This window comes from Phyllostomus hastatus, unplaced genomic scaffold, assembly GCF_019186645.2.
Source record: "Phyllostomus hastatus isolate PE091 unplaced genomic scaffold, TTU_PhHast_1.1 phas_scaffold_78, whole genome shotgun sequence".
Lineage (NCBI taxonomy): Eukaryota > Metazoa > Chordata > Mammalia > Chiroptera > Phyllostomidae > Phyllostomus > Phyllostomus hastatus.
In genome coordinates, this window is record NW_025334041.1 from 63,771,446 (window position 1) to 63,787,088 (window position 15,643).

The 15,643-nt window shown below is 33.7% G+C and overlaps 1 protein-coding gene across 1 annotated transcript in view; it reads left to right on the top strand.

The window, feature by feature from the left end:
- MRPS9 (mitochondrial ribosomal protein S9) overlaps positions 1-15,643 on the top strand; it is a 61,044-nt gene that overhangs the window by 22,295 nt on the left and 23,106 nt on the right. Inside the window, exons 3-4 of the mRNA XM_045828445.1 lie at positions 13,074-13,136; positions 13,225-13,255. Coding sequence (XP_045684401.1) covers positions 13,074-13,136; positions 13,225-13,255 — 94 coding nt within the window. The remainder of the gene's footprint in view (positions 1-13,073; positions 13,137-13,224; positions 13,256-15,643) is intronic.

Below are 15,643 nucleotides of genomic sequence, written 5' to 3' on the forward strand. Positions count from 1 at the left end.
GTCATGAAGATTTACACTTATGTTTTTCTTTAAAGAGGTTTATAATTTTAGTTCTTTCCTAAGTGATTCATTTTGGGGCAGATTTTATATGTGGTGTGAGATAGGGTTCCAACTTCATTCTTTTACTTGAAGATATCCAGCTGTCCCACTGGCATTTGTTAAACAGAGTAGTTTCCCCATTGAATTGTTTTTTGTCACCTGAAAATCAACTGGCTATAAATATGAGGGTTTATGTCTAGACTCTCAATTATGTTTCATTGACCTGTATGTTTATCCTTATGTCAATATTACACGGTCTTCATTACTATAGTTTTATAATCAATTTTGAAATTGGGAAGTACTCCTACTTTGTTCTTCTGTTTCAAGATCATTTTGGCTATTATGTGCCCTTTGAATTTCCTTATGAATTTTAGGATGAGTTTCTCAGTTTCTGCAAAGAGCCAGCTAGCATTTTCATAGAGATTGTGTTGAATCTGTAGGTCAATTTTGGGAGTATCACTGTCCTAATATTGTCTTCTGATCTGTGAACTTGGGATGTCTTTTATTTATTTATATCTTTAATTTCTTTCAATGATATTTTATAGTTTTCACAGTTTAAGTTTGACATTATTTAAAGTTTATGCCTTAGAAATAATTTTTCTAATGCTTAAATTAAAAGCATTAATTTCTTTTTAAAAAGATTTAGGTAAAATTGTTTCCTTTATTTTTAAATTCTTCTTTTTTAAAGATTTTATTTAGGGAGAAAGAAAAAGAAAGAAACGGTGATGTGAGAGAGAAATATCAGTCACTTGCCTCTTGTACACGCCTTGACCAGGGACTGAACCTGCAACCCAGGCATGCAAAAGATCACTGGTTCCCTTCCCAGTTAGGACATTTTCCTGGTCTTGGGGTTCAGTTCCTGATTGGGGCTCTATGAGAGGCAACTGATTGATGTTTCTCTCTCACATTGATACTTCTCTCCCTCTCTTTCTCCTTCCCTTCCCCTCTCTCTAAAAATAAAATAATAAATAAAGCTTTTAAACATTGTTCATTGAAATATTACTATTAATAGTTAAACTTTTAATAGGACCTTGAGCTAACATAAATGTAGGATGTCAATTAAGATTCACAAGAATCAGATTTTATTCAGTGTCAAACTTAATACTTTAAAACAGTGATTTTCAACTGATTTACCATGGCACAGAATTTTTAAAGCACGTGCTACTATTTAGTCAGGATCACTGACCTCTTTTCCCTTAGATTGTCAAATTAAAAAAATGACAACAGCTAACACAACAATAACTATCAGGTGTAAATTAGTCAAAGTTATACCTTTTTTTGTCTGATTGGCAAAAATAGAATGTTTGATGTGTCACAGAATTTTAGTAATTAGTTTATGTGTTCTGTGAGATGAAAAAGTTTGAAAATCGCTGCTTTAAAGGATACAAATTATTTTTTTATTTTTTTACATTAACTGATTTGGGTGTTAAACTAACTTTGTATTTCTAGAATAAACCCTACTTTGTAAGTGTGGATAATCTTTTTTTTGTGTGTTTCTAGAGTGGCTTGCTAACATTTGGCTAAGGATTTTTGCTTCTAATTGATTCTTATCTGCAATTTTCATGTAATGTCTTTGTCACCTCACGATAATACTGACCTCATACAATAAGTTGGGAAATGTTCTCTCCTCTTTCATTTTTGAAAGAATTTGTGAAGAATTAGTATTAATTATTATTTAAATGTTTTGTTGCATTCATCAGTGAAGCCATCTGGGTCTGGCATGTTGTAAGAGGGATATTTATTTTTATTAGTTTGCTTTTTAAAGATGGACCTTCCCTCTCTCCTGTGACCTGTATGTTCCTGAGTTCTCAGTAAGAAGATCCTACTATCCAACTGATTTTTTCCTTAGCAGCATCTTTGAGCATTTCTTTACAGCCTTCTAGGATGTACCAGTACATGCTGCATATTTAGCTCACTGAGAGAAACAGAATCAGTTGGCAGTTTTGTAATTCTGTCTAAAGGGATAAGTATTTTCACAACATAAGTATTAAAAATGAATTATGTTGTTCGGAATGGTTAGTTCATTGCTTGTATAATTAACCAGAGTATTAGTTTGGGATGTTAAAGTTTATTTTCATGAGAATTTAATTTCTACAGAGTAGACATGACCTATAATTTAATTCAGTTACCTATATAGTTAAAAGTCTAGGCTTACTGTATAATTTTTACTTAAGTAAATAAGGTGCCATTGGGTTTAGATTAAACTATTTATATTTTATGTATTAGAAACTGTTTATATTGCTTATTAACCCATTGCTAAAATAATAATAGCCAAAACCATCTTGGAATGTATTTAAGTAAAGATTTGTAAGATTTAAAATATTTATTTTTATATATTAAAATATCTGTAAAATTTTTAAGGTGTTTACAACAGACACACATTGGTGTCCCCATCTAGAGTATCCTTTTTATATTATTTAGAGAAGTCTTAAAGGATCCTGTCATTCAGTCAGAAATAATATGTTTAGTTCTGGTTTTTAAAACATAAAATTGTTTTCTAGAGAAGATGTGTTTAAATTGACATCACTAAGTAAATGTAAGAAGTGACAGCTTTTCTGTACTTTCTTTTTAAAGATTTTATTTATTTATTTTTAGAGAGAGGGGAAGGGAGGGAGAAAGAGAAATATCGATGTGTGAGAGAAACATCAATAGGTTGCCTCTTGCATACACCACAACCCAGGCATGTGCCCTGACTGGGAATTGAACTGGTGACCTTTCACCTTGCATGCCGACACCCATCCAACTGAGCCGCACCAGTCAGGGTGTTTTCCTGTACTGTTAAAACTTTGTGTGTGTGGTAAAAGTAAGGTGATGTTGTTTTGTGTCATTGTACTAATTGAATACAATAAAAAGTCTGTCTTAGACTTAAAAAAAATGTAATGAACTCATCAATTAATATTTTAAAAAGTCTCCAACTGCTTGATTAAAGTATGTGGAATCTTGTAAAATGAAGCTGAATTTCTTGTGTTGTGAGGAATATAGATGCAGAATATTTAGAATTTGGTTGTTAAATGGATCTTTTTGATAAAAATAAATGTATTATAATTGAAGTGACATAGGAAGATGCAGAACCTGGGATAAGAAATTTTGCAGCGTCACTAACTAACATTGTAATTCCGAGCAAGTCACAGCACTGTCACTTGATTTTCTTGTCTCTTAAGGAATAACAGCTGCTTACCTACCTAAGAATATAACTAAAGAACAGGAGTTTAGTGCACTGTGTTATTCTCATACAATTAATTGTAATAAATAAAATCTACCATAGCTTGAATCACTTACTAGTTTTCTTTTTTTTTTTTTTTAATTTATTTTCATTGGAGGGTGTACTGTACCATCATTTTTTTTAAGTCTATTTACTTGTTAGGGGTTTTTTTTTTTTTAAGATTTTATTTATTTACTTTCAGAGAGGGAAGGGAGGGAGAAAGAGAGAGAGAGAGAAACATTAATGTGCGGTTGCTGGGGGCCATGGCCTGCAACCCAGGCGTGTACCCTGTCTGAGAATTGGACCTGCGATGCTTTGGTTCTCAGCCCGCACTCGGTCCACTGAGCTACGCCAGCCAGGGGCGCTTCCTAGTTTTCCAATTGCATTTGTCACACAAATTTTCACGTCACCTGAGACTAAGTGTTAGGGAGAATAATCTGAAATACTGTTGAAATACACTGACTTATCACTGAGTGATTTAAACTGGAGGTTGCATTGTATAGTCGGTTGGTGTTTTGTCTCACCCTCTAAAAGCCTGTGCAGGAGGGAGTGTTAGCCATTTGCCTGACACCAGTGATGTAATTCTGCTGTACTATTTTCTGCACGTGATTGGTCTGCTTCACTGTCTCACATATCAATAAACTCTTTTGACATTTTTATTAAATTTAGGGCTCCCTTTGGCATCTGAGTATATATAAAAACAAAGAGGACAGTGATAACCATTATCAAGGCATTAAAATAACTCACCCATTATAGTTCCTGTTTTCATTTGTTTTTGAAAATATTATTTTTGTAAGAGTTTCAGCTGTGTGTATAATTTGAAAGAGACATTATAGCTGATGGGTCTTATCTAGCATTTCCATACTGACAAAATGCTTAATTACTTCTAAAGACAAAAAAAAATCATTTGACATCCAAAATCAGGAAAATATTTTAACCTTCCAGATTATCTGTGGAAGAACATTATGATTGCTGTTTTATATTTAGAAGTTATCATTCTTTTTATAATGTGTTTTTTAATATATAAATTAAAATGAGCTACAGTAACTTTATTTAATATGATCAGGAAATTAGATATTCCACAAAAGGGAATTTTCCAGATAAGGAAGCCTATCTTCAATTATTTGTAATGAAAAATACCACCACTTACTAAACACCTCTTTTTTATATATGTGCAGGATGCTCTCGGGGAACCTGGTACACATCACTACATTTAATGTTTATAAAAACCTTATGGGGTAGTTTTTATTGTTTAAGAAACCAGGGCTATACAAGGTCTTTCTGTACCCAAAGTCTGTTTTTCTACACTTTCAAAGATTATTTTGGGGGGTAATGTTTTCTAAAATAAGTTGTAGTTTCCCCAACCTTGTACAATAGAATATAATGAGTATAACTTAACATTATAGTGCCTCAGGATTTTCCTTTTTATCATGGCTGTACAACTGTGATTCCCAGCTGTGGCTCCTAGTGAATGTTTGTCCTTGTATTGAATGGCCTGGCTATGCTTTATTCTGATTCCTGCCATCTCCTTTCCTATCACAATGTCTATGCACATGTGTGTGCCCCTGGCCTTGCTCTCATGACTTCCCACCTTCTGGTGTAACTAAACTTATTAGGCATGTGAATTAAAATAAAGGGCCAATGGACTCAGTATGAGGACCTATGTGCCCTTCCTACGAAGTAAAATCGTAAATTTATCAATATGGCAACTATTTCTCCTCTTCATAGTCCTTTTTTGGTTGATTTCTAGGTTTACAACTTTATTCAGGGTTGAACTTGAATAGAAATCTGGTCTCTGGCCTCACTGAGTATATAGCATATGTAATTTATGTCTGAAAATTATACTTAGCTAATTTTATATGCTAGTGTTTTCTTAATAAAGTTTTAAAAAGTGTTCAGATGTGGGTTGGTAATTTTTTTAAATCAGATGAAATTTTATGAATAAAAATAATTCTTGTAACTGTTGATACTTTAAAGTTAAATTATTTAGAAACTTTTTAATTCTTAAAGCTACAGACTATCTGCTAGAATTTTTTTTTTTGCAAAATTACTTTGCTGTATTTAATGCTCAATCTTGCTATTAAATTTATATGAAAAAAATTTTATTCGGTAAAATAGCAAATTAACTACAAAGAAACCAGTCATTGACAGGTATAGATAGATTTTCTCCATTTCAAAACGTTTTCATTTTTGGCTGATTTTTTAAGCATACCAAAAAGAAAGAAATCACTTACTGCTATTTCCTACTGAACTGCTGTGGTGCTACCACCTTCAGAATATGTAATAGGAGGAAAAACAGGTCCCTCTAACAATCAGTAGTATATAGGTGTCTTACTCAAAGTACTTAAAATGCATGCTAAGTATTTTGAAAATAGGTCTTAATGTTGTGGTTCTCAACTCCTATTCCATAAACTTTTCACTGGTGACTGCCAAATGCTGATCGGTGTTCATATAAGAAGTATTTTTGGCTGTAACAATGTATGTTGCAGTGATGAGGAACCTGTCAGCTGAGTATTGAGCTGAGTGGGTTTTGTAATTCAATGTAAAACAGTTACACATTGGTCAAAAGAAGATCTTATGTGTGGAAACTATAAAGAAATAGGTCCCATAGTCTGTAGCAGAGGCAGGGCAGAAAACAATTGTCCTCAAGTAGTGACCCAAGGCAAATGGCTGGCAGGTGAATAGTACAGTCGGTGCCCATATAACTTAACAGATATGATAACTCACTGTTATGCTGCAGTGGACACTGGGTTACAGTTATTGCTAATGTGTTTAGTATTGTTGAGTCTTTTAATCCTTTCACGTGTACCATGAAAAACTATTTTTCTCAAACTCATGCTGTAAACACAAAAAAGTTGAGGACCACTGATAATTTGCATTTTCCTTTTTGAATTAAGCAGTATCAGTTATAAAATTTTTGGAAACAAAAGATCATATTAAATAATATGAATACAGAATTACACTTGCATTTACTAATGTCTTTATTTGGTAATTAAAAGTTAAGTTCTTCATTACTATAGAATTTCAGGAAAAAAGCCAGCAAATTGATATATAACACTACTGAAGTCTACCGATTACTTTTTAATTGGTATTATAGACCTCATTCTGAAACCAGAATGTTCTATTCTCCTAAGTGTGAATATGCTATGTGAAGTTTCTCTAATTGATTTGCTGTGCCTATTCCATTTGATGTATCATTTTTCACAATATTTCATAATTTGTGCTCACTTCTAATGAACAGAGTCGTTAGGACAGGCATGTCTAAGTACAACTGACAGCTAACATTAGGTGCCAGATGCAGTTTATAAAGCTATGTAGAAATGTAGAGAACAGTTTAAATAAATTAGCACCTGTACATTAGTCTCACTTGCTGGTAATTTATAAGCGAATCAGTAGAGATGACATTTAGGTAAGTCATTGATCAAGTTAACAGCTGCAAACCCACTGCTCAGCTGGGATACCTAATTAATTGAGATTGCATTCCTGACCCAGTGCTTTTCCTGGGCTGAGTCTGCAATCTTTTTATACTTGACATAAACCTAAGAATATAGTCAAAGTACTTTGCCTTCATTTCAGGAACTCTTCAATGCCAGTATTCTAGTTAAAATCTAAAAAAGTAAGAAACATGTTTGTAATTGAACATTACTTTACTCCATGACTCACTTGGATTAATTTTTTTTAATTTGCATTCTTTATTTTTTTGTCAGTATTTTTTTGTTTTGGATTCAAATAAGTTTTGCTGTAGTCTAATAAATACCTAACTATACTTATTCTGAAATGTATAGCAGCTAAGTAGGATTCTATCTATATTTAATAATCCTATTACTGAGTTGACAATATCATAAGTCAAAAATAATATGTTAAAAAAAAAGATATTTACCACACCTAAACTAACAAACATCATAGCTTAGCCTAGCTAACCATAAAGATGCTTAGAACACTTACCTTAGCCTTCAATTGGGCAAAATCATCTCACAAAAGGAACACGCAGTGTAAAATGTATTGGTCCTTTACCCTCGTGTTTATGCAACTGACTGGGAGCTGTGGGCGCTGCCACTGCCCAGCATCTGGAGAGAGTACAGTTCCACATATTGCTAGCCTGGGAAAAGATCAAAATTCAAAGTATGGTTGCTTTGCACCATTGTAAAGTTAAAAATTTAAGTTGAACCATCAAAAATCGGGGACCATCTATACTTCAACCTTTTATTTTCCAAAAGAAACAGGGATTTTTGTTTTTGTGACAGCCAACCTTGAACTGAAGCTATGTATGTAATGCTTTTTTTCAAATTTTCAGATTCATTTGAAACATGTAAGAACTTCGCCAGGTTGAATTTCGCATAAATTCAAGTATTTAATATTGATGGTACTTGAAAAATGTTTTGATGGTTATAAGACACAGTAAAGATTATGTTGTTTACATGTTCACCCAGTTTTCATGTTCACCACTCCCTTGCTTCAGAATTTTGAAATGCAGTGAAAGTGAGCGTTTATAGCATGGAACACTCTGCCCAAAGCATGTCTGTAGGCTGTTCAACGTAATCCCAGCACTCCAGATTTTCTTGTTCTAAGAAATATTTACTATTTATTTCAAAAGAGTAGTCACTAACTGGAGTTTTAACAGCTGTGTATGTTAACTGGGAGTTAACATACAGAAAGCAACAAAATTGTGATTTTTTTACCATAAAACCCAGATAGTCCTTTTTTGCTTCAGAATTTGTTGTTTAGAATGCCCATAGGGGATAAACAGAAACAATAGTGTAGGCCGTGTTAGTGCTGCTCCATGCACACTACAGCATAGGGGATGCATCTTTTCTATTTCGTATGTTTTATTTGGTTGAAAAAGAACTGGTTTATATTGTTTACTATTCTGTCTCTTGTTTCTTTTTCTTAGATTTTTTGTTTTTAATTGTTTTTACCGAGCTTGTGATTTTGTTTTTTATCTGACATGGTATCTTTTGCTCTGTGGATCTTCTCCATAGTACTTGGTACAGAACCTAATATAGTTAAGTACAAATGTAATGTAAGATAGTTGGTACAATATATTGTAGTAGATTATACATACTTCATTTCTCATTACTGATACAGTGTGGTGTAAAATAAAATAGGAGAATTGCTGTATTGTTATTACAACCTAATACAGTGAGGAAATATAAATTAGTAAATATGTGTAAATTTACTTTTAGCTGAGAGTTTTTTTAAAAGGCAAAGCCACATTTCTTGATCCTTTCAGTGGAATTTCAGAGTACTTCTAACAAATTCTTTGATTGTTTTCATTGTGGGGGCGGGCACACATTGCCTGTAATACCATCTTTTGGAATTTATGGTTTATTTTCAGGTTCTACCAGTTAACTTCTTTGTGACTTTTCTAAGTCTTCATTTTCATTAGAAATCTAACTGTGGGATAGAATTCTTCACATTTTTATTTCCTTCTAAGATACTATTGCGTGGTCACTTAAAGGTAATTGTCATTTTCATATTTGAAAGCGATGCCACTGATGGTTTGACACTGATTTAAAATCATTTGGATTTTCCTCCTGGTAATTATGGTGATCTCACTCCAAGTCAAAAAGTTGAACTTACCATATTTTGCCGTGTGTAATGTGCACTTTTTGCCTGAATTTTTTAGGGAAAAGTAAGGGTGCACATTATACATGAATATAATGGTTACCTACGATGGGTATGTAATATAAAGTTGTATGTATATAATAAAGTTTTGTGAGTAATCATTCAAAATGCAGGTATCTTAACACTTAGCTCCTAAGTACATCAGCATTTATTTAAACCCTAAATGCATAAAAACCCTTTATATTATTGTCTCCTACAGTAACACTATCACATATAATACATTTATAATTCTATAATGTCATATATTGTCTATATTTAGATTTTCCCAGTTTTTCCAAAATGTCTTTATAGCTAGCTTGGGCTTTTGTAGAATTCAGACCATGTGTTTTGTGCAATTGTGTGGCATTCTGGCATTCTAATTGTTTCCTCATGATCAGATTTAGAATGTATAAATGATACTCCTTACATGATATTATAGCCTTCTCATTGCCTCACACCAGTAAGTACAGTTAGTTTGTCCCACTATGGACTGTACAATATGCCTGATCCCTTGGTCCCTTGGTGAAGGTGGTGACCACGAGACCTCTTTATTGTGAAAGGAGATTTTTCCTTCTGTAAGTAGTAATCTGTAGGATATTTTGAGTCCATGTGAATATTTTATTCTCCATTAACTTTTCATCACATGACTTTAGCATTCATTGATGATCCTTGCCAGAAATTAATGATTGCCTTGGAAGTTGTAAAACAATGATTTTCTATTTCCATCATTCCTTCTACTTTTATTAACTGGTATTGTTTTATAAAGAGGCTTTCCTTTTCTTCCTCCCCCGCCCCCCACACCCTTCAGAGGGTATCTGTGCACACTGTTGAACATACACATACTCATATATTGAATGTCATAAGGCATTGTCATTTTTCTTTTATGTTCAGATTATCCCAACTTTGATCAGTGCAAGACCCTTGAAGTCAACCTCTGTGATCTTTTGTGCACGTGCTTGTTTTCTGGCTTAGGAAGATAAATGCCTCAAGCTCTTTTTTTACTTTCTCTGCCTTAGTCCTAGAACCAGTCATTTCTCCAAGGGTACTATGTTCCTCATAATAGGAAACCATTAGAAACCAAGATTTAGATGGTTGGGTCACCCATTGCTCCGGGAGTTCCATTGCTTCTGTGCTCATTCAGGGGACAGAACTTAAAAAACAATATTTTTAAAGTATTACAGAAATGATAAAGGATATAATGTTGTTTGAGGATCATGCGTTTATATTGATTTGTCTGACTCAAACTTTACTTCACATTATATTTGTATCTCTTCTACAATAAAATTTTGGTAATTATAAAATTAATGTATTTACTATAATATAAACAGAATGTTTCAGAATTATAGTATTAATACTACTAACAACAGGCCCACCAAGGAAAGCTGAAGATTTATTTGCAATTATTTTTGTTGTTAGAAATTAGATTTATTTGCTTCTCTTTAAGTTTTAGAGTTTCTTTTGAAAATTTTAGTCTTTAATATATAAAACATTGACATGCTTCAAAGTTCAAGCATACAAAAAAGTACACTGAGAAGTCATCTCTATACCGTCATCCATGTGCCCTCACCCTGCTGCCACCCACCCTTAATCAGGAATGACTTTTATCATTTTCTACTTTATTCTTTCTGTATTTGTGTTTTCAAAAAGAAACCTGTGTATATTTTTGTCCTATTCCAATATGTATTTTCTTATTTCTCTCTCACACCAGTGGTCTCATTCTAATCACATTTCTTTTTCATCGTGCTCTTCTCAATTTTTTTATGGGTACAAAATACTTGATCACGTAAGTATACCATTGTTTATTTAATCAAACTCTTGTGAATGGGGATTTGGTTGCTTCTAATATTTTGCTCTTATGCATCTATAAATAACCTGTGCTTGTGTTGTTCTATATTTTGAGGGGGTGTGTCTTCAGAGTAAACTCACAGAAGTAGGATTGCTGAGGGAAACATGTAGTTTTGTTAGATAGTGTCAAACTTCCAACCTTAGGATGGTGCCATTTGACACTCTCACCAGCATGGCACTGCCATTGTCTCTTAACAGCTCCAACAGTGTGCTGTCCAGCTTTTGAATTTTTGCTAGTTCTGTTGGATGAATAGTGTTATCTCAATGGTTTTAATTGTACTTTTCTTATTATAAATGCATTTGAGCCATATTTTTTCATTTTAATGTAGTTTAATTGGTTGACTTCTAAAAAAATTGTTTGTTTGTTTATAGAGAAGAGGAAGGGGAGGGAGGAAGAGAGGGCAAGAAACATCAATGTGTGATGGCCTCTCACACGCACCTTACTGGGGACCTGGCCTGCAACCCAGGCATGTGACTGACTGAGAATCGAACCGGCGACCCTTTGGTTCACAGACTTAACACTCAATCCTTGAACCACTCAACTTTTTTTGCTTCTGAATTTTGAGTCATGGTTAAGAAAGACTTTGTATATCTACATTATAAAGGAATTCACCATGTTGTCTTCTAGTACTTATTTTATTTTGTTTCCCTTTTCTATGTTTAGTTCTCTGACTCATGTAGAGTTTATTCTAGTGTGTGGTATAAGGTTTAGGTCCAGTTTTATCTTTTTGCCATGGTAGTTGACTCACATCTCTTATTAAAAAGTCCAGCTTTTCTCCTTCAGAGAAGGAAGGGAGAGGTGTCCCTGGTTTTCAAAATAAAAAGTTCACAAAATTAACACTCTGATATTTAAGTTTTTGAGTTTCAGTTTTATTGGCCAAAGCTTGAATGAGAACAAAGCTTGATCCAGAGACACAATTGTTTATTGTGTCTCCTAATATAATTGAATTTGTACCCCTGCCTCCAAATTATAGGCCCTAGTTTCAGGAGCAGAACTGGGTCTAGCACATGTACTGTGTGAGGGAAGAGAGCAGGCCCATGCTGAGAACAGGCTCTCCAGAAGAGCAGCAGTGTTCACCCGAGACACCAGTTCATTTAGAGTTCAGATAGAGTGCAAGGACTTTTCATCTGACATCGGTTAACAAAAATGAGCATTTAGTTAGTTTGGATGGGTGGGTGTTGTTTTGTTTTTTCACTTTTAATTTTGAGAAGGACTACTGGAAAAGACATGGCTAAAGCAAGCAGGTCTGAGGTTTGCAGCAGTGCTGCTCCTTAAGAGGTGAAGGAAGGACATTTGGGTGTGTGTGTGTGTGTGAGAGAGAGAGAGAGAGACAGAGAGGTTTGTCACAAGCACTGGGGATGCCACTGGCACAGATTTGTATTGTAAAAAAGAGCCAGGGATGTTCAATGACCTACAGTATAGGGAAAAGTTTCCTACAATGGAGCTGTCACACTCAGACTCCCCACTGAGAAACAGACACTTGAGAGAACTATTTGGGAAAATAGTTTAAAAACCTCTCACAGCTTGAGGAAAATTTCAAAGAGTAGCCAAAAAATCAGTGGATATCACTGTGGATAAGACTTAGAGCTGCTCTGTGCACTATTCTGTCTTTAATATTTGCACCACCAGCTGGGAGTTAGAATGATTGATTGCTCTTGAATACATACCACAGAAGCTGTATAGGAGCAGCTCTAGCATTCCTTTAAAAAAAGAAAGAGATTATTTGTGTGTAATATCACTTTCACGTTTGAAATGACACTTGAAAATTGTTGTAACTATAATAGTTTAATACAGTAGTTCCCCCTTATCCACAGTTTGCTTTCCACGTTTTCCATTACCTGCATACAATCTGAGTCCAAAAATATTAAATGGAAAATTCTAGAAATTGCTGTCCTTCTCCATCTCATCCAGGGTTTGTGTCATCCCTTTGCCCATGCTATATTTGCTCCTGCTCATTAGTCACTTAATATCAGATCCATTGTTGAGATATCACAGTACTTATATTCAAGTAACCTTTATTTTACTTGGTAATGGCCCCAAAGCACAAGAGTAGTGATGCTGGCAGTTCAGATATGCCAAACAGAAGCTGTAAACTTCACCATAGGTATGTATGTATAGGGAAGAACATAACATATATAGGTTGGGTACTAACAGTGGCTTCAGACATCTACTGGGGGTTGGAGAACCAGGGACTACTTTCGTTACATTTTTTTTTCTTTTGGGGGATGTGTATGTGGTAAACTGTTCTTTCATTTAGAAAATTTTGAGATGAAATAATGTATATGAAATTGTTAGTGTGATGCCTGGCACTCAATAACTGTTAATCATAACATTAACTGGTTTTTATAACAATTGTTAATTAACCTTTATGTGTATTTTCAGAGAGCTATTGCTTATCTTTTCCCCAGTGGTTTATTTGAGAAGCGAGCCAGGCCAATAATGAAGGTAATTATCTTAAGTAATATATTAAAAACTTTCACTTAGTTTTATATGTTACAGTAATTATCTAATGCACTTTTAATTTATTTTACAGCATCCTGAACAGATTTTTCCGAAACAAAAAGGTAAGTTTGCTCAAGGATGAAGTAAATAAGGTTTTTTGCTATAGTGTTATATACTAGCAGTCACTTACATATTATGCAGATGAACTCTCATACCATGGTGGTCATGTAGTAGGTGAAAAAGTTTTTATAACTAATAATGGAATTTATAACTAATTTCTTTTTAATTAAAAAATATTAAAATTACATAAGTGTAGAGTTTATGCTTACACTAATGTCACACTAACTTATTTACATTTGAATGTGCCTTTGTGAGGAAGAGTTTTGTACAAATCTGCTGGAGAGAATTAAACATTTCTGTTCTGCAAAAGACACTGTCAAGAGAATGAAAAAAACAAGCCACAGAGTGGTAGAAAATATTTGGAAAAGAACCATCTGATAAAGGACCATTATCCAAAATGTATAAGGGACTCTTAAAATTCAACAATAGAAAACAACCTGATTTAAAAATGGGCCAAAGACCTTAACAAACACCTCACTAGAGAAGTTATATACATATGAGAAGATGCTCCACATCAGGGAAATCCAAATTAAAGCAACAGTAAGATACCACTACATACCTGTTAGAGTGACCAAAATTCAGACAACACCAATTCTGGCAAGGTTATGTAACAACAGGAATACATTCTAGTGGAAATGCAAAATGGTGCAGCCACTTGAGAAGACAGTTTGGCAGTTTTATAAAACTAAACATATTCTTACCATATAATCCAGTGCTGTGTTCCTTGGCATTTACCCAGAGGAACTGAAATCTTAATATCTGCACAGAAACTTGCACACAGATGTTTATAGCAGCTTTACTCATAATTATCAAAACTTAGAAGATGTCCTTTGGTTGGTGAGTGGAAAATTAAACTGGTGTATCCAGATAATGGAAGATTATTCACTAATGAGCTATCAAGATACAAAAAGACATGGAGGAAACTTGAATGCATGTTACTAAGTGAAAAAATCCGATCTGAAAAGGTTACATGTATGATTCCAACCATATGACTTTCTGAAAAAGACAAAACTATGCAGACAGTAAAAAGCCATTGGTCACCAGGAGTTAGGTGGGGAGGAAGGGATGAATAGGTGGAACACAGAGAATTTTCAGGTCTGTGAAACTACTCTGTGTGATACTATAATGGTAGATACATGTCATGATACATTTGTCCAAACCCAAGAATGGACAACACCAAGAGTGAACAGTATGTAAACCATGGACTTTGGATAATCATGATATGTCACTGTAGGCTCATCAGTTGTAACAAATGTATTACTTCAGTGGAGGGTGTTGATAATGGGGGAGGCTCTGCAAGTGAGGAAGCAGGAGGTAGATGGTAAATCTGTGTATCTTCCTCTCAATTTTGCTGTGAACTAAAATTGCTGCTAAAAAATAAAATCTATTTAAAAAATAATAAAAGAATGTATTACTAGTGTAATTAATGTTATAGAAAACATGATCGAGGAGGTAGTATCAAGAGAAACAAAAGCTAAAAATACAAATAAAACATTAAATATGTAAGAGATTTATATAGAAAATTATAAAACTTAACAGTCAATCATAAATAAAAATCTAAATAGCTGGAAAGTAATTTCATGTTTGTATAAGGAAAGATTGAAAGCTACTTTTAATATAATTTTGGTAAAAGTCCTGGTAGGACTTTTGGGAGAAATTCATGAAGTTTATTTGAAAGAATAAATGTGCAAAAAGTTTTTTAAAAGAAATAAGAATAATGAAAGAAGCTTAGCCTATTAAATATCAAAATGCAGCAAAAAACTGATTTTAATTAAATAGCAATAGTGGTACAGAATAGATCAAATGAGAGTATTCAGTGTCAACATTTGTTTATGCCATATTTTGTAAGTTCTAAGACATGGTTTTTCAAATTTTAACATCTTTAACAACAGGATTCATTATACAGTTAATGCCAGCTATGAAGCGTGCTGTCAGCTTTTTTTCTTTCTTTATAAAAGATGCATAATGGGGCATCTTAAAGTCTGACATCTAGATTGAATGAAGTCAAAAGTGTGTGTGTGTGTGCGCGCGAGCATATACTTACATACTTCAGAAATCAAGTATACACAAACACACAATCACATGAAATGAGACCAAACTCAGAAATTCCTCTAAGCTTCTCAGTAAACCCATCTGCATCCATGGTGTTTGTCTTTCTTGGTTACTTTCTAACTGACTGCTTTAATAATACAGTGAAAATTGATTGCATAGTAAAGTTATAAATATCGGAAAATATGCAGGCTTTCATGAAGTCTATGAAAATGATGTTGGAGAAGTATTTAAATCATCCACAAGCCACTGGCAAATAAGAATCTTGCTTTATTTTTTCAAGCTAAACTCCCTATCAGGGTTTTTTCCCACCATTTACTATGAAATTATGGCCTTTTTTA